The following is a 19,687-nucleotide window of genomic DNA, read 5'->3' on the forward strand; positions in this document are numbered from 1 at the left end:
TGCCCAGGGGGCCGGGAGCAGTGCCCAGCCCTGGCCAGGAGATGGCTGTCTCTTGGCCTGGTGGTTCCTGTCAGCTCCCTACTGGCCTGAGGGAGCACCCAGGGAAAGCCTACAGCTCCCCCTGGTGGTGGCAGGGTCTCACTGCAGTGCTCCAGGAAGCGAGAGCAGGTTGCTCTCATGTAGATGCATGCCTAGGAGCGTTTACTCATGAGTAGTTTACTCTCAAGTAAACTGCTTCTGGATCTAATGCATGTGAAGACGCACCCAGAAACTAATAGGAAGTCGCATGGGATTAAGGATGTTCAGTGATACATTTATTTATTTAGAACAAAATTGTGAAGTGTTTCAGGGCATACTAACTAAAGGGTTTGGATTGGATTGCTCAAAAACATTATAACACCATTAATTAAAAATAGTTTAATTTTTTTAACAGTGTTATTACGTGGTCTCACTAACTGTAAACACATCAGGCTACTTGTACGTAGACAAAGAGCCATATTTCTCTCTTGGAAGTATGTTCTTCTATTGCCTTCTAAATCTAGTTGTGCCATTCTTTTTTTTCTCTTCTTTCTTTTAAATTCCTAGCATCTGTGTAATAATCCATTGCAATTAAATGAGACTTTATCTTTGAGCTCATTACACTGGAGAGGCTTGTAATCATTTTAATAATACATTTTAATTAAAAATGTTTAGCAGTGCTAAAGGCTACAAAGTAAGTTCAAGCTGAGGTTTTCCAAGCTTCAGAAGTTAGAAGCAGAGGTAAATTAATTTCTAAAGGTTACTATTAAAGCAAATTTTAAACTTCTTCTGGACTTGATAGTTGCTCAGACAAAATTGATTTAATTGTTAACATTGTATAAGTTAAAACTGCAGGATCAGGCCCTACTGGGGTGACCATCTTTTCAAAAGGGAAAGGCAGGACATGTGGTCACCTTCCTGCTACTCCCCTCTCCCCGCCTCCAGTGCTGTGGTTGCAACTGGCAGCATGGCCAGACCAGAGCCAAACAGAAGCAGATGCAGTTTGTCCACTGTGAGCTTAGGGCTCCCTGCCCTGCTGCCTTTCCCATGGGAGCCCCATGCTGACTGTGCACCCCCTGCCTGACCAGCAGCAGGGGGCACAACTCCATGTCACCCCTCTGCTGCTGGGCAGGTGCCTTATCATGGTAGCGCAGCCAGTACAGGGCCCCTGGGAGCAGGGTGGAGACTTCTGAGCCTGCAGCAGGCAGCCCCATGCACAGATCTGTGGGAGAATGTGTCCCCCCATGCCCTGCACCTCCTGCATGAGCTCCACACCCCAGCCCCATGCATTGCCCTGCTGGGCAGCATCCCCAGTCCCAGCCCCACTCCCTCCCTCACCATGAGGGCCTCAATCTTCCCCCCTCCCCCTAGACTTACCTGCAGGGAACTGCTTTCTATGCTATCTGTCTGGCTGTGTTCCTGGCCGCATGCATGTGTGTGGGCATGCACATGTACATGGTGTCCCCTGTGTCCCACTCCTGGCAGCCCCTTGCAGGCTGGAACAATATAAGTTATATTGAAGTATATGTGTTTAATATAATCTAAAACATAATAATGTAAGTCATTGTTAGTATGAAACTATTTAATGTTATTGTGACTTTAGAGGGCTTGTTTAAAAAAATGAGAAGAAATTAGGTGTGGGTGTTTTCTTTTTTTTGTATATATTTGCAAATGGATATTGAAATTCATACCTTGTAAAGGTGTGTCGTAGGCAAATCGTAACATCTTCTTTCCTATCAGCATTTTCATGGAGACAAGTTTTCTTCAGTGCTTGGTTTGCTGGGAAGGAACATAGCTAAGGGTAGGGACAAATGTAACTTTTAACCACTTTAATGGGTAGGAGAACTGCCCCTTGGGAGTGGACATCAGGTTACAATGTAACTGTTATGTCTGCATACTCCTGTAGTGGTGCAAGTTAGCTAAATTGCTGGAATTGTAAGCCTGGATGATATAGAGTTAAAGTTCAAACAGTTTTGCTACATGTATAACAAGAAAATCATACAGATATCACAGTTGCATTTATAACAGCTTATATCTATATCATTTGATGTCAGTACAGTTGTTATGTCTGTTTATACCCTGAGAAAACGAGAGAGGGCAGCAGTAGTAAAAACTTAGGACCTTAGCTGGCAGACTGTTTCTCATTTATATAGGTTTTTCTGATGATTAAGGGGTTTCAGGACTAAGTTCAGTTTTTCAGCATTGACATCTTCATTCTATAATATTTCAATAATTGAAGGATTTACACAAAATGTCTTTCCTCTACGATCAGAGACCAGGCATGGAAAACTACAGTTCCAAAGGACAGTCTTTTCTGAAGTTTCAAACATATGAAAACAAGGGTTATAATAGAAGTCATAGTTCTAGCCTGAGCTACAGCAGTTGCTTCAGACAGTTGCTCCAATATGTACTGTTAAGAGTTATTTTTCAGCAGTAAAAAAAATAAAATCACTTCCAGTTATTCATTTAAAAATTAATGTAGGCAGTTCATAATCCTTATAGGACTCTGCAGGGCTTGTGTCCCACTGGGAGAATGCTCCTTTCTGTGTCACTGAAGGAGGTTGGCTGTCCTTTGTCTTCATAATTCACTAGGAGAAGAGCATTCTCAGTATCCTCTTCCTTCCTCTGCAGTGTCCTGTTGCTCTGAATTCATATTACTCTTCTGTGGTACCCTACCAGCTGACATTATTAACTTTTCATCCTTCTGAGTAAAATGAATACTCCCATAAATTGCACTGTATTACCAAGGCATTCTGTAATCTTAAAATGACAAAATTAAAAAATAAAAAACAGACCAAAAAAGCTCTACACTGGGATTTTAAGCTTCAAAAATAGGTCAGATTCTCCTCTGTTACATTATTATATCCCCAGTGACTATCTAGCAGTTTTAAGCAGTTGTCTTCAGTGGGGTTAATGGGTATAACAGAAAGCAGAATTTAGCCTAACAAGTAATAGAAGTCTAGTATAGGAAAGAAGGAGGAATAAAACAAATATGCTTTAAAATATGCCAGAAGAAGTGGCAAACTTGCTTTCTCATTCTTCTTAGCAAATAAAAAGATTTAACTTTATTTAAGAATTTTCAGAAAAACACAATCCATGTAGTAATACAGCAGTTTTCACTTGCTTAATTGTTAAAGGATTACACATTTGGGAAAGATTTAATGTGAAATGGAATAAGAATCCATAATTGGGCGAAGGATGAGAGATGAGTGAGTGTTTGAAAGTGCTCGAAATCACATTTTATCAATTTGTGAAAATATAGGGATTAAAAAATGGTGGTATAGCCTGGGAACAAATATTCAAAAAGCCTGAGCCTGAACTGATTCAATCTTTGCAGGTTAGTTTAACCTGCAGAGTCTGAATCTATTTACAAGTGGATAGACGTTCACTTTTGATTCAGGAAATGCAGGCACATGTCTCAAACTAGAAGCTGGGGGGTGCTAGAGTGAGCCCTCCCTCCCTTCCAGAGTGCTGAGCTGAGGGGAGAGGGTTGTGGCTAGACCCAAGTGAGATGCCATGATTAGGGTGGGGTTTAACACCCCCCCAACCCTGGCGTGCACAGTTCCCAGCCAGGATGTGCCTTGAGGGAGGTAGCCCTCTCCACCTCCCAACACTTGCTGCTCAAGGGTTGGGGAGTAATGCCAGACCCCAGTCCCCAGCTAGCACTCTGAGGCAAAAGGCGGGGTGAGGCAGGGGGGAAGAAAGGACTGCTTGTGTGATACTAAGCTCTGAAATCTCCCTCTCCTTGCTTCTTCATACTGTCTCCAGCAAACTGACAGGCACTGCATGCATTACAAACCAGGTCATTTCTCACACCTCTCTGTCCCCTTTTGAACACTGATAGATTGAGACATTTGAAGCAAGCAAGCCAGCAGGGAGCTGATAACACAAAGCTCATCAGCCCATCAAGAAAATAAAGCCTCTCTCATTAGTTCAAGTGCTGCTTAAACAGCTTTTTCCAAGGAAGGAATGGAGGAACATTACTGGTTGACCTGATTATTAGTCACTGTTCTGTCTGCCTTTGTCCCATTGAACTTGGAGATACATATACAGACACTTTTCAGCATTAGCTAGCATGTGGGTGGCATGACGAGATAAAGGTTGGTGTCCCTGCTGTGGGAGAGGAGGGATACCTGCTTGAGTAGCAAGTGAAGAGAGAGTGGGGCAGGGAGAAGGCAGGGCAGACACTGCTGTCTCCTGGCTGCAATCCCCCACCCCCTTCTCAGCCAGCTGGAGCTCCAGCTAGGGAGAAGACGAGTAGGGCCAGCCCTGCTCTCTGGAGCAGACAGCCCAGCCCAGGCCTGAGAAGCATGCTGGGATGCTGGGGGACTCTGATTTAATTTGAACCAGAAAGGGGTCTTGGGCAGAAGTTCCATAAACCGTTTGAACCAAATCAGTTAAGTCTGATACTCTGTTCAGCCAGTTTTATCTTAAACCAGTTTTGGCCGTTTTGAAACTGGTTTATGTGCACTGAACTTATGTTCTGTTACAGGTTTAAACCAGTTTCTGATCAACTAAAGTAGTTTATATGTAACTTCTGTCCCTAGCCATAGTGTCTGAAAATAAAAGGCGCCACTTCCATTGTTAAAAAAGATATCTTATTCTTAAAACATGTGATATACATTTCATGTCTCGATATTCCAGTGCTTAGTGCCTTACAAAGAATGCTTTATATATTATGACTTGTATGTCAGTAGCTCTTAGATGCCACCTGCAAAATCAGATCTTATATATGTGTAACAGGAGAATACTGCTGTGTCAGAGTTTGTAGTATAGGGTCCTGAACCTGCAACTGCACATGCATGTTTGCATTTTAGTTGCACAGATAGGTCCTTTGATTTAAAATGCCATCTTAACTACTCCAAAGTTGAGCTTTTAAAAGTGATAGCCTGCGGATGAATGTAGATTAAACAGCTAGAGACTAAAAAATGTAAATTCATCTCCGCAACAAATACAAAGCAGAGCTAAATACAAGAATAGTGGAATTTTGGCTTCTAGTTTTTTTTCTAATCTCTAGGAGGCAGCATAGAGTTACGTTGATGGTTTTCAAATGGTTCCTTTTATGCTTCGATTGCAATGAATTTGCAGATATAACATTAACATGTAATGTTGGAGAGAAGCATTATTAAGATAATTCTGTATTTCTTCCTTTAGGGTTTTCAAAACACCCTAAACTCCGTGTGGTATATGGAGGTTGGTTGCATCTAAGTTCTTGTTTTAATTCCTGGAAAAAATTATGCTGTTTTTTAATACTGCCAGAGAATTATAATCCAGAGCTAAACTGGTTCATAGATGCTTCATAACTGTTTTGTGCTTATTGAATAAGTAATCAGCAGCTGTGCTTTGGCTAGACAACCCCAATACATAGTGTCTAAATACAAACACTGCCATTTTTGCTTCCTTTTTGTTGCATTTATTGTGGCTTGCAGTAGTTGTGCTGTGGGCTGGTGCTGTCTGTTACATGCCTTTCCACAGTAATTGACAATTAACTTCACGCTACTTTAGAGTTAAATTTAAATCAAACAAACATACATCCTATGAAAACTCCATGTGCAGGTGAAGGAACTTCGAGAGAAAGCAAAATCTTACAGGCAACAAGTACATGGAACCCATTTCTCCCGGTATCATCTAAATCAGATTTTGTCAGATAACAACAGTCTGTGGGACGTGTCCTCAAATTCCAGTTCAGAAGAAACCATCAGCAACAACATCAAAGCTCTAGATCTTGCTGGGTAAGCTGATCATTCTAGGTGTGAGAAACGTGTTATGTGGTAGATGTAAAAACTGGAAAAACATATTAAATGAAATTGAGTTGCAACCCAACTTCAAGATCCCTAATATTTATGAGGTGATATATGAAATATTTTGGAGCAAATCTTCTCTACTGAAATCTTTTCTGGTTCACATACAGAAATCAAATAAGGGCTTCTAAACATTATCGGTATTATACAACTATCTGGCTACCAGGAGACCAGTTACACATGCAAATTAGCTATCACACAATAAAAAACTCCAACCAGCTATAAAATTACACCTTGAAAATGTGTACTACCTTTATAGCTGGTTGCTATTGAGCTATAATTTGCAAATGTAGCAGGGTTTCCTCTGTGGCTGGGAGCCCTGTCAGCTCCCAACCACAGGGTGTACCGTGCCTAGTGTAAAACCCTGCAGCCCTGGGGATTGCCGGTACCATGATCCATAGGGTCAGTGGTGTGGAAAACCCCAGGCCGGAGGATTGCTGCAGAGGCAATTCTCCCCTACCCTGGTGGCTTCCCAGAGCTGTGGGGTGGGGGAAGGGATTGCCTCTGCAGTGATCCTGTGGCTCGGGGGTTTCCTGCGCCCCCAGGGTTAGGGAAATCACTCCTGTGGCGATCCTCTAGCCCAGGGGTGGGCAATTATTTTGGGCGGAGGGCCGCCTACTGAGTTTTGGCAAACCATCGAGGGCCACATGACAGGGGCAGCCAGGGGCAGATAAATATTAATTTTCTAACTTCTTTAGGGGGCCCTGCGGGTCAGATAGAATGGCCTGGCAGGCCGTATCTGGCCCACGGGCCACATTTTGCTCACCCCTGCTCTAGCCCTACGGGTTTCCTGCAGCCATGAGGTAGGAGGAATCACCCGTCCGATGATTCTCCAGCTCCAGGAGTTTTTTACTGCAGTCTTCCCATGCGGGGGGTGCATGGGGCATCTTTGTGGCTTGGAGCTGCACTGGCAGTAAAGTACAATGGAATCTAATGCACGATTTCACAATTGTGCCTCCTGTCATGCACGATTGTGGAGGCGTGACTTTGTGACTTGCAAATTAGATCCACTTGGATGCATACAGTTTTTGGAGATGCATACCTATATTATAAACTGAAAAAATTGATTATGTGATATAAAACCTTGCTTACTCTCTATTTATACAGAGTTCTTGAAAAGCAGAGATCTCCAAATCCTGCTATACTTCAGCAGCCTGAATCAGCCAAATACACCCAACAGAAAAACACGGAGAAGTTAGGCATGTCGGATGCCTCTACTGTACCAGTTAGGAGACGTCTAGTTTGGGGTGAACAAGAAAAAAAGGAACAAATGGAGAATCAGTTACCAGCAGTAAAGGAGGAGGAAGGAAAAGAAAAAAAGCAGGAGACAGCAGGGGCTCAGAAATTGGAAGAAAATGATCAGGAAGTTAATGTGGAAAACAAAATAGAGGAGTATGTTATTTTCTCTCCACTCCCTTTCCCCCTTCTCAACAGTTTACAGGGTGATTTGCTGTTTCTGCCTTCATATGCTAATGCATTTTAATGTGGTATAGTAAAGTCTGTTCTTAAACTGCAGGATGAAAGAGGACTTATTTCTTATATAAGAAGTACCATACTTGGTCAGACCTCTCTCTGACAGTGGCATAACTAGACCCTGTAGAGGGAGAGCACTAAACAGGATATTTCTAGTGTGATCTGTCTCCTACTCAGTACTCTTTGTGGCATCCACTACTATAGGTTTAGAGAGGCCAAAGGAAACATCTGCAACCATTCCATTCAACAGCTATTCATAGATATATCTTCCATGAAGTTATCTAATCCCTTTTTGAACCTGGATGTGTCTGCTTCTACCATCTTCTGTGGCAATAAATTCTAAAAGTTAACAATGTGCTGCATAAAATGGATGCCTCTAGTTCTGGTATTCTGGGACTTGGTGAACAACAGTTCCCTGTTCACTTGGTCCACATCCTTAATGCTTTTGTAGACCTCTCATGACCCCCTCTCAGCCTTCTCCTTTCCAAAGAGTCCTAGCCTCTAGTCTTTCCTGATATGGCAACAGCACCATACCCCTAGTCATTTTGGTTGTCCCTCTCTCTACTATGTGTGTGTTTGTGTGTTGTGAGACTAGAATGTACTGTTGTTAGTTAATATTAATTAATAGCTGTTGAAACACATTTTACCTTCAGATAGAAGCTAATGGCTTCTCCATGTGAGGACTTAGTCCCAACCCCCAAACCTGGAGTCTCAGATCAGCCCTCCACTGAGGTACAGTTTAAGTAATAGACAATAAAGTTGAGGTGCCTAAAGAATTTATCTAGTCATTCTTTTGCTCCAAGGTAAAATCAACTATATCCAAGCCAGACCTGACATTATTTGTTTCATTTGCCTCCAATAATGGAATTCCACAGCTTCAATTGGAAATCTGTTTCAGTGCTTAACTAACCATACAAGTAAAAAGTATTTATACAATCTAACCAACATTTCCTTTGTACAAATGGCAAAATGGAAGAAGAGATTTTAGACACATAGCTGTTTCACAGGCTTGCATCCTTGGTGGCATTCTGTTATAAAGAAAACTATTTTTATCAAGTAAAACTTGAAACTCTAAACTTTAAAAACATTTTTTATCACACAACTTATTAAAATGTATAATTTTTTTACATTAATATTCAAAACTTTTAGAGTTGTACTGTAGGCTGCTTGCAATTGGATCATGCCAGCAGAACATACAAGCATATAGAAGTTTAAGGCCCCTGGCAAATGATCAGTTAAAAGGCACCACAGGATCTGAACCACAATCCCAACAATCATGCTACACATGCATGGCAGGAGGCATGATTGTTGAGATCGCTATTCAGATCCCGATCATGCCATATTGCCAGTGCAAGGGCAACTGGGATTATGATTCTGGGCTTCCCTTACACCAGCAAATAGCAAGCCGGGTGCCCAGTCCATCTGTGGCTGGGAGTGCTTGCCAACTGATTGAGGCTCCCAGCTGGGAGGATGTATGGTAGCCCTCAGCTCTGATGTACTCCCAGCTGTAGGAGTGAATTGGAGCACAGTATCTATTTCTAGCCTTAGAGCTGCACCTCTGCACACGCCCAGAATTTCCTCTGTCGTGGTAGAGCTGAGCAGTTCAGAGCTTAACTCATGCTAAAGCATCCGTGGACTCTAGAAACTTGACATTCATTTGCGTAAGTCCCTTGAGGGTCCTCTCGGAGCTTCCGTAATGCACCTTGACAGGATTAGCTTCCCCGCATAATGCTGTGGCAGTCTCCACCTTTTAAAATTCAGCTGGAGAAGAATGCAGTGGTGTGCCCTAGCATTGTATAAGAGCTAATGGTTAGAGCATTCACCTCAGAACTGGAAGAGGTGGGCTCAGTTGTCTTCTCTACCGGAAGGGATCTCTCAATAGCAGAACTAGGGGACACATGAAGATATTATTAGAAATCAGGTTAAATCTAACTAATTAACTTAGGGAACTCATTACCACAAGATGTTGGCAAGGATGATGATGAAAATTTAAGCAGGTTCAAAAGAGGATTAGACAAAATTCATGCAGATTATGCCTGCCAGTGGGTATTAAGCATTATAGTTATGCATGCAGACTTTTTCCCTACACGTAAAGTCTGAAAAGACTGGAAGCTGGTAGGGAAGAGGGGTAGGAGTAGCCTGGATAGGCCTAATGTAAATACTTTTTCCCCTTAGCATTCACTCTGTGCCACTGTGAGATGCAGAATACTGGGCTCAATGGATCTATGGTCTGACCTAGTATGCCATCTCTTAATTTCTTAAACCTACCTCTCCTGCTTCCCAAGAGAGTAGTAGTACACTTATAACCAGCCTTTGCAGTAAAGCCACTCTCCATTCCTCCTGCTTTTGAAGCCATACCATTGTGTGGAAAAGAATCCAAAGTTCACTGGATCAGAAAACGACTGTATGAGGGACTGTGATTCTGTAGCTTACCATTGTATGTATTTTATGATTACATAATATAAATAAACAGTCCTGGGAGTTGGGACTGGAACAAGAGGCTACCTCCTCCTGGGTAAATGCCCTAACCTCTAGGATATGGTGGCTTTGTGACCATAAATGATCTATGCAGAGGCACCTGTAATAGAGCAGACTTGACCTCAAATCTCTTGTGTCCCAGGCTGGTGTCCTAACCAGTATACTGTTTTTCCTCTCTTTTGCAGAGAAAATGCCTCATTACTGAATTCTTCAGCAGATGCATCAGAATTGTCTTCTGTATCCTCAAAAAAAGGTGGCAGGCTCCCTACGCCAAAGCTGAAAGAACTTGGTGGTGGTCAAAGAACTCACCATGACCTTACCACACCAGCTGTTGGTAAAGTATTTTAAGAGTAAAAGCAACAATTCATGGGAAAATCATAAATTCATTTAATATGTTTTTGTTTAACAAAGTATTATTTTATTTTCTGTGTTACATGAGGAGGGGCAGTTTTAGTATCTCCACCCAAAGTGACGTCTCCATCCCCACAGCAGAGAAAGAAAGAGGTATTAGAAACAGATGCTTCTGCTTACAAGCAAGTCATAAGAGAAGCTTCAAAAAGAAAATCCAGCAGGGTGAGATAAAACAAGCATTTATCTATTGGAGTTTTAGAAAGACACAGATGATGTACTTTTTCTGTCACTTTGAAAAAATATTTTAACTCAGTTATTTTTTTAGGCTTGATACTATACAGTCTAACATTTTCACTGTTTTCTGAGATGAAGGAAGATGGTAGTGATTGCATGCTTTAAATAAACAACAGAAACTAAGAGGGACTCTGTGGGAGTGAGTGCTGCATTAGCTTCCCTATGGATTGATTTTTCTACTCTAAAGTATATGGAATTGAAGGTTAAAATGATGCCAGGAGTAGCTGATCTCCCCACTGCTATCATCCCAAATGGCTGCTGAAGTCAAGCAGAACCTCACACTCCTTGGGCTGAATAGGGGAACATGCCAGTTTTTTTCCATTTTCCACTTTCACTGCTTTTGAGAATTTTCTATTTCATTGTCCTATAAATTTTCTTCTCTTTAAAACTCCTAGCATGGGGCCTCACCAACATTAAGACTGTGAGTAGTTGTATGAGTCTGTTTTTTAATTTGATCACTTTTTGTGAGCATCTGTATAGTTTCATTAACTTGTTTTCTTTTTTAAATCCTTGTTTACATGCTTTACCCTAATAATAAACATGTTTAACTTGACTAGACTTTTTTACAATGTTTAGATTGTCACTGCTAACATAAGTTTACTTACAAATGTTCAGAGTTTTAAATGGTTTGATTTTTTTTTTTTTTTTTTTTTGCTTCGTTCAGCATGGAAGCACTGGCAAGATGCACCCAATATATGACTCTGTATCTGGAGTTTGGTATGATGCAAAAAAAACAAAACTTGCAGGTATGAATAAACTGAGCGTTGACTCTTTGTTTTTTCCTGCGGCATTTCAGCATGAAGGAGAAGTGGAAGCTGTTTCACAACTTACATCCCCTGCTGCTGGATTAAAAACTTTGGATCCTTTGCCTTTGAGGAAAGACTTCTGGCCTGCTACCAAAGCTTCTGATGAGAGAGCTTCTCCTGCTCCAGCACATGCAGAATGTTCCATTACATCTCCTGTACTGAAGTCAGTCAAAGAACATACTTCATCTTATTGGGGTCCATCCCGTCGTATTCAGGGGACTCTCAGGGATCCCGAGTTTCAGCATAATGGTTGGTTTCCTTACAGAACTTTTTTTTAATTGCCTGAATTTAAAAATGTTGCTGTGAGTGGTTTTAGCTATTTGGCAAATGTGCGTGGCTCAACCAGTTTGAGTTCTACAGAGAATAACAGTGTTTCGTTATAGAGCAAATGTCTTCAATCAGCGTATTTAATCTTGGGAAAATCAAACGGGTTCCCAAACTGGTACATGGAGTACCCCAGGTACGCAAAACATCTCTGGGGAGTACACGGGAGAAATTGTGTAATGATGAATTAAATTGTCATTATAATAATTGGCATTTAAGGGGTTAAAGTACAAAATGTATTCTGGGTATGTGGGCAGCTAGTAAATCTGGAAGTGGGAATGCAATAAGAAAAAGTTTTGGAATCTCTGGTCTATAATATAAATGAGCTTCTTTACAGTTATGTTGCTATCGTTGCTATAGCAAGAGTTGTACTTTCTTGTATGCTTGAGTTCCAGGCATCTTTTTTGGTTGATTTTTAGCAAGGAGGTAATTATTATTACTCTCAGTAAATAATTTGTTCTGTGGGAGCAGTCATGTTAATTATTTGTTATTTGGATAGTGGTGGGGAAAATGGCACCTTTCTAGCTAGGGTGTTGCACAAAGATGGGTAATTGGCTGCCTCTACAATGTTATATCACTGCACAGTTGACTTGTGGGAAGAGTGCAAGGTTAGCAGGATGTGTGCACTACACCCATTATTTTTCCATTTCCCATAGACAGCTACAATGAATCTGCTGAACAACTAATACAGCCTGAGGCAGTGATAAACTTTGTGTATACATTTAAAGTGCTGTGGAATTTCCCCAACTTTGTGCGACTGGGGAAGTCGTGAGACTGATGCTAGCAGAGGAAGTTCTACTGCCATATTCAAAGTGAAAGATGGAGGTATTACAGAAAGCCAAGGCTTCTTGTGAGGCTGGTCCTGGTCTTTGCAAAATCACCAGGCTTTCATGTGGATTTTGACAGAGGCTCTACAAGAACCACATTCCTTGAATGTTTTTCTTTATCTTTAAAAGGTGTTTTGGAAAATTAAGAGCTTTCTAGACTTTTCTGTCCACTGTGTAAGTTCTCCTTCATTACGAGAGCAGTGTGGACAAAATTGTCCCAAAAGCTGTTTTAAATAATAATAATCTAAGGTAAGTGTAAATGCTAATGTCTCAATGGTAGAAAGACTTCATTTGTATGCTTAAAGGTCTGCTCTTGGAAAAACAGTGAAGTTCTTGTAGGCAGAGTGTTTCATCTCCATTTTACCACAGAGAAAACTGATTGATTGACCCATCTAAATCCAGGGACCATCATCACTATTGGAGCAGTAAATGTCACCTTATCCTAACTTGAGGTGTTGAGTGGAGAACACTAGCTTGTTGTTCATTTTATGATGACACTAACTGCTTCCAAAAACAACTGCCTTGAATATGGTTCATTTCATCCTTATTTTAACACTGCCCTGAGGGTACCACACTATAACACATTACAACCGAAGTTGTTATAATGAGGATTTCAGTAGAGAATTGCAGTTAGGATCTGGCTTGTTTGCCACCCATAGGACTGAGGTTTTGGAAGTAAGTGGGTGAATCTACACGAGAAGCTATTGTGTAGTTGTTTCCTCGAATTCATTTAGTACTTGTATTAGATTTTTGCCAGCGCAGCAGTGCTATGTGCTGGAGCAGGAGTAGCTCTCCCATCAGAAGGTTTGATAACCGGCCAGGAGTCTTTCCTCAAAGGCAAAGGATCCAAAATGCAGTCATTTGCTAGTGGAACTGTGCAGTTGTTACCATGCATTCATTTAGTACTTGTATTAGCAAACATCTTTTAGGCAACGCTACTGTGCAGTAGTCTAATAATACTGTGCAATAGTGTATTAGCAGTGTCTGTGCTCTGACGTGCTATTGCACAGTATTTTTCAGCTACTGCACAGTCAGTGCCTCATGTAGATCCCCCCACAATCTAGTTTTTGATATAAAATGTCATCCATTCCAGACTTGTACAGGAAGAGCTCTCTTTGAGATGTATAAAAATAAACCTATGACCTTTTTCTCTTAGGGAATGTTGCGAGTCCAAAGATGAAGCGTTTCCAGTTACCTCTGCAGGAAAGAAACTATGAAGATGAAGGTATTTTTCTTTATGGAAGTTAAAGTGCATCATTTATATGAATATCCCTGTTCATCTGAAACCTAATGAGAAGGTCTTTGTTTCCAAGAAAAAATGCAGCCATTCCAAATTTGGGTCAAACTTCCAAACCTTTGTTCATAACTGCACCATAAATAGCAATAAAAGAATCTAAGTATTTTCCTCAGTCTAGTTATCTGGAAGGTGATTGGTTAATATGTTGTACCATGAATAAAAGGAAATGTGGTTAAAAATTAAATTGATGATAACTGGCTGGTTTGATTCAGGCATAGGCAGTAGAAGGCCAGGGCTAAGGAGGCTTAGCCCCCTCAAACATAGGCAGACTGGGCATGAGCTCCAGGCAGCAGCACTGGGGAGGGGGAGGGGCGCATGCAGAGAGAGATGAGAGGCCGGGAACTCAGCCCAGTCCGGCTGTGTGTGGAGCAGTGCCCAGCTGAGCAGGTAAATGCGTGGATGGGAAGGGGCACAGGGGAGGGAAAGGGTGAAGGGGGCAGATCGAAGCCCCTGCGGGGGGTGGGGAGTGGGGCAGGTCGTGGGCAGCTCATTCAGGAGCATGGGGAGAGGCTCCTGCCACTATGTGCATCCCTGGGGCAGGCACATGCCCCCCCAGTCTGCTGTGTGTGGGGCAGAGGCAGCTGCTGCTGTGAGCTATGCTCCACCACACTGCCGGTGCCCCGACAGCTGCAGGATGCCACGTGTCTCCCACAACTGGGCAGGCAACACAGTCCGCAGCAGCAGCAACCTCTGCCCTGTACACGGATCGGGGGGGCACATGCCCCCTATACCTGCCCCCGGGGTGTGCACAGTGGCAGAACTCGGCCCCCCCCACCCATGCCATTGAATGATCTGCCTGGGCTCCAAGCCTCTCAGGACCAGCCCCAGCCCCAGCCCCAGGGCTCTATTTACCCCACCTCCTGCCCCTGCCTCTGCCCCACTTCCTTCCTCACTGTGGGAGCCTTGTTCTGCCTCCCCCATACATCTTCCCCATGACAGACTTACTTGCTCAGGGTGGTGGGGGGTGGCATACAAATTCTATCCTGCTATGGAGTGCATTAGTTTACTCTAGCCTAATAGTGGCGCATGTGTAGATGCCGAGACATTTACTGCACAGCTAATTAGTCAACTGCACAGTAAATGTCTCCTGTAGATGCGCCCAGTTGGTTTCAAACTCAAACGTAATTCCTTCCCACGCATTTTTACAAGTTCTTTTATTTCTTAGTTTCAGTCTGAAACAGATTAGGGTGCACAGCTAGTTACTATTGTGTTCAGGTGTCTTTGATTCAACTAGTAATAAAAAGTACCAGACTCTCTTGAGATCAAATCTCATGATATCCCATCTTAGGCCTGAATAGCATTAAACAATCGTCCAGTAAGACAGAGCTGGACTAACACTTCCTTTGTTGTGTTCCCTTCCTTTTGTTCAGCATTATTCTTGCCCCCTGCCCTGGTGTTTTTTTAGGTTTTGGGCATTATGTCTCGTAATTGTGCCAGAAGGTTTGTGAAGATTCTTTAAGAATACTTCAGATGCCTGTTTGTTTAGGATTGCTTAGTTAGGGGTGATTCTGCCTTGAGTAAGGTCTTTTTCAGCCCTACTTTTCTATGATTCTGGTGATCACTGGCAGCTGCATTGGCCCATTGGGGTTCTTGACACCTAGTACAAAGCTACTTCAGGGGACCTCAGGAGGTCATCTAGTCCAACCCTGTGTTCAAAGCAGGACCATCCCCAACTAGATCACCCCAGCCAAGTAGCATGTCCATAAATGGTAGTGCTCTGTTTGAGAGCCACTGTTGTACTGCCTTAGTTTACATCAGTGGTTCTCAGCTGGGACGTTGCCATTGCCCCAGCCAGGTTTCTATAAGTTTTAGCATAAAGTTCCTTTATGCCAGCTGCATTGAGTTGCACTTGTGAGCAGCAGCTGAGGACTAAGCCAATTCTCTATTTTAGTCACTGCAGTTGTCTGGAAAGTGTGTGGGCTGTGCTGTTCAGAATGTTCAGCAATGCATCTGTGTATCTACATAAAGCATGCTAGATCCTATAATTGCTTTCAGCTTCCCACAAACTCACCACATGCTTTAGATGATAGCTTGGTATGCAACTCAAAATTTGTTACTAAAAACAGGGACTTAAGTATGAACTTACTTTGAGAAATAGACTCAACTGTGCCCACTGGCAGAAATCTTGAATGTGCAAATTTGTTGTTGGGCCTGCAAAACTGGGATTCAGTCCAATCACATACTAGTGTGCACAGTGGCAATTAGCAGTTTGCTCATATAGCTTTTTTGGTGTGTATGTGCAACTTGGGAACATGCTTTAGACTATTTCAGGTAAAGTCTTTTAAGAATTTAAAGCTAGTTTTAGAGAGCCTAGTAAAAATTAAATAAGTTAAGTTAAATACATGGGAAATGTAGTTTGTTCAGGGCTATGGTCCCAATATCTGTTTTGATTTCTGAAAAGCTACAATATGGTTTGGTTCTTCATAATAGGGAGGAAAACTGATGCATCTAAAGCTGTTGCTAATCATGGTCACCTTTAATAGAGCAATGTCAACATTTGCAATAACGGCAGTAGGGAAAAACGGTGGTGTATCATGCTCGAGGCAGCCTGCTAATGTGACCCTAAATTTTGAAATCTATTTTAAGTGGATCCTGTATTCAGAATTAAAACTGCTGGCACCTTCTAATGTGCTTATTTTGCTCTTATTTAAACGTGTCACTTTGTTCAGAAAATGGGAAGTAATAGCTGCATGTGTGTGTGCACATCATTTTCTGTACTGGGGCAAAATTCTGGTAGTTTTAGCCATAGCCTCCTCACTAGGTTATCTCATTTAAATTGGTGGGACAACTTCATGAGTTCTAGGAAAAACACTTCATAAAGGCGTGATGATTTCTGCAGTAATCCTTTTGAAATATTGAAAATATTTCTCAACAGGAAAGCATGCACAATGGCCAGAATTTTCAAAGAAGCCTAAGGGAATTAGGTGTCCAACTCCTGGATTTCAGTGAAAACTGCAGCCTTGACACTCCCTGAAAACTGCCACCAGTAACCTTACAGTTTTCTCATTAGATTCCCTTGCAACAATAAAGTTAACAAATAATAGTTTAAATGTGTATTTAATTTTAGCATTACTGTAAAACATTGTATCCTAAACCTTTGTATTTGAGAAGTTACCCACAGTTTTGTTATTTTTTTAAATATTTATGTCTTAATTCTGGATTTAGCATATACTTATTTTTCTTTGTCTTTTCCATTACAGATGACAGATTGTCCCAGATTTCTGCTCGCTCTGCAGCTTCTAGCTCACTAGCATCTCAGGTTCTGGAACGAGCTCAGAAGAGGAAAGAGAATTTCTGGGGAAAGACATGAAGTATTCCACTGAGGGCTTTCAGTGGAAACCGTTTTATACAATGATTAGTTTTTCTATATCTTGTTTGTTGGTTTGTTTGTTTGTTTGTTTTAAATGTTGGTGAATAACATACTGTATCCATTCACATGATGGAATGAATGCTGACTGAGATGCTGAGCATTTGGTACTCTGAGACATGAAAATTATGGGTATTTGGTATCCTGTAGAGCTGGGTCCTACTCCACTATTTTATGGCCTTCAAGTTAATCTTTGTGCATCTCTTGAAATTGAAACTAATTATTTGTACACGCTTATAATACTTTTAAAGATTTTTTAGTACCAGAATGTAATGTAAATTAGTACAGTATTCAGAGTAACACCATAATCACCTTATGTTTTAATTTAGCTGTGCTTCAGGTGAGGTGCCTGAAGTAGATACAGTCATACTATGAGTGTGTACATAATCATTTCTGGATTAAGAATATCTGTAGGGCTGTATTGTAATGAAGCCTCTTAACAGTACTTGCTGTTTTTAGCCTGTTACCCAAAAACACTATATTTCATAAGAAATCTGATAGGAGAGATGCAGTAAATATTCAGTGTATCAGATTATAGGACTTTGTAATGAAAAAAAATCACATTCTTATTTGTTGACCAAGATGATTTTGAGAGTTCAGTGAATATGGTCATTGTTAACATTATCTAAAGTATTCATATGGATGTCTCTCCTGGGGTATCAAAAATGGGCTTTGACTAGGGGAAAAATCCTAAAATGCTGGTCATTTTCATTTCAAACTCAGGTATTTAAGAACAGCTGAGTTCTTAAAGTAAATTTAGCAGAGTGTTATCGTGGCGTTGACTTTTTAATTACCTCCTTTTTCTAAGTGACTGTGAGTGAATGGAATAATGGAACGATTGTCATAGGTGAAATTGATAGTGAGGTTTTTGCTGACAGACTGTGTTTTTGTTCTTTGTTGATATAAACAAGCTGATGTGAAGCAGGTAAAAATATGTTTGCTTAATAACCAGTTTGTTTTTTAAACTCTTTCAAGTTTTAATAATGTTTGCGGTCTTAACATTTTGTACAATGAAGAGTTTGTATTTTGTATACTTCTGAAAATAAAAATAATTTTTTTCTTGCTTCTGTACAAGTTATGTCAAACAAAGCATCGAGCAGACTGCATTATATTGGGTCCTACTGATTGCTTAAGATGAAGGTAGCTATTCAGAATTAACTCCCAGTGGCCTTTTGGAAAACAAATTTCTCCCCTGCCTAGAAATATGCTCTGTAAAACCTAAGTTATTAGCGTTGGATAGGTTAACACTTGGAATCAAGATTAACCAGACTCGCATCAAAGGAGTACAGTTCAAATTGAAATAGTGAGACCTTCTCAGAACTGGGTTCTCACAAATCAATAGCAGGATCTTATTAGGTAGCTTTTGTACAGCTGTCTCCGTGGGTGAAGGTTCTGCATAGGTTTTTTTTTCCTGCTGACTGAGTTCCTGTGGAAGAGACAAATGGAAAAGTTCCATTACTATATCAAGATCATCAGGACACATGATATTTAAAGGGCTGGTAAAAATGTTTGCCATCAAACTGTTTTTCAGAGGAAAGCTGGATTTTCAGAGAATTAAAACTTTACAGTTTAATTGCCGCTAAAAATGTCTGGCTGAAAACTGAAATATTTTGATTTACAGATGCAGCATGAGGATTTTATAGGAGCTGTAGTTTGATTGCCTCGTATCCTCGTTCTTCATGTGTTGGGCTCTGCCTGGACAGTGTTTGTGATGCACCATAGCCACAGACTCTTATAAAGTGCTACCTCTCTTTAAGAGAGGACAGCATTGTGCTTCATGAAAGGTACACAGAAATTCCCCTACAGTTTATAAGGGAGAATGGGAGGTTGAAGTGTGCAAATAACTCTCCAACGGAGGTACTGTGGTAGGCTTTCCAGTGGGATATTTCTCAGCTGTTGACTAAACAGCTCCAGTGGAAAAAAAAAGTCTTGGAAAAATGTAGAGAAAAATGAATATTTTTTGTCAGAATTTTCTCTTCAAAAAGTGTTTATTTTTACTTGTTCTAGATTAAAGTTTTTGAAAAGTACTTTTCTGTGATCTTCAAGGCAGCCACAAAAAACTGAATGCATTTTCTATATTTGAGTAATAGTGGTCAGATGCACATAAGGGAAGGAAATACCCAAACTCCCAAACTAAACTTTGAAATATTGTTCCTCATGTATTTTGCAGCTGGCTGCATAGAAACAAACTTGGAAATTAAACAATTATTTTCAACTGAAGCAAAAATGGGAATAGCCTTTGCTTAGTAGGGTCTCTAAGGGAAGGCATGTTTCCCTTCTCTAAAGATTTTACTCTGAGAATATTGAGTTAGTGCCACAAAGATGTTTGATGCTTCTAAGTACCATATTTTCTGACATACAACACGCCCAGAATATAATTCTTGCTATATACTTACATAATTGTTTTTGAATGAAGAAGAAAATATTTTTCCAAAGTTATGGCTGCACAGAGCAGAGACGGAGCCTAAAGCTTTTGCTGACTCATCTTCCCTTTCCTGCTTAACTAAAGCCAAAACCTTTGCTGCTGACGAATGGTCTCCACAGGTGGATCTATGACTTTGAAAATGGCTAAAGAGTCTCCAGTGCTGTAAAAAGGGAAGATGGAGACAAGGGGCAGATACCAGACAGCAAACTTGCCCTAAGAAAGGTTA

General features: G+C 41.1%; 1 protein-coding gene across 4 annotated transcripts in view; it reads left to right on the plus strand.

Moving 5' to 3' along the window:
- MDM1 (Mdm1 nuclear protein) overlaps nt 1-18,100 on the plus strand; it is a 37,643-nt gene extending 19,543 nt beyond the window's left edge. For 3 of the 4 annotated variants that reach the window (XM_019543254.1, XM_019543255.1, XM_019543257.1), the window contains 8 exons: nt 5,173-5,211; nt 5,575-5,750; nt 6,927-7,211; nt 9,956-10,104; nt 10,210-10,343; nt 11,212-11,470; nt 13,529-13,597; nt 16,870-18,100. In XM_019543254.1, the coding sequence (XP_019398799.1) occupies nt 5,173-5,211; nt 5,575-5,750; nt 6,927-7,211; nt 9,956-10,104; nt 10,210-10,343; nt 11,212-11,470; nt 13,529-13,597; nt 16,870-16,979 (1,221 nt within the window). In that variant the 3' untranslated portion in view covers nt 16,980-18,100. The remainder of the gene's footprint in view (nt 1-5,172; nt 5,212-5,574; nt 5,751-6,926; nt 7,212-9,955; nt 10,105-10,209; nt 10,344-11,211; nt 11,471-13,528; nt 13,598-16,869) is intronic. The other variant, XM_019543256.1, reaches the window with a different exon arrangement.
- The last annotated feature ends 1,587 nt before the right edge of the window (nt 18,101-19,687 follow it).

The sequence above is a fragment of the Crocodylus porosus genome, unplaced genomic scaffold, assembly GCF_001723895.1.
Source record: "Crocodylus porosus isolate Cpor-Errol unplaced genomic scaffold, CroPor_comp1, whole genome shotgun sequence".
Taxonomy (NCBI): Eukaryota; Metazoa; Chordata; order Crocodylia; family Crocodylidae; genus Crocodylus; species Crocodylus porosus.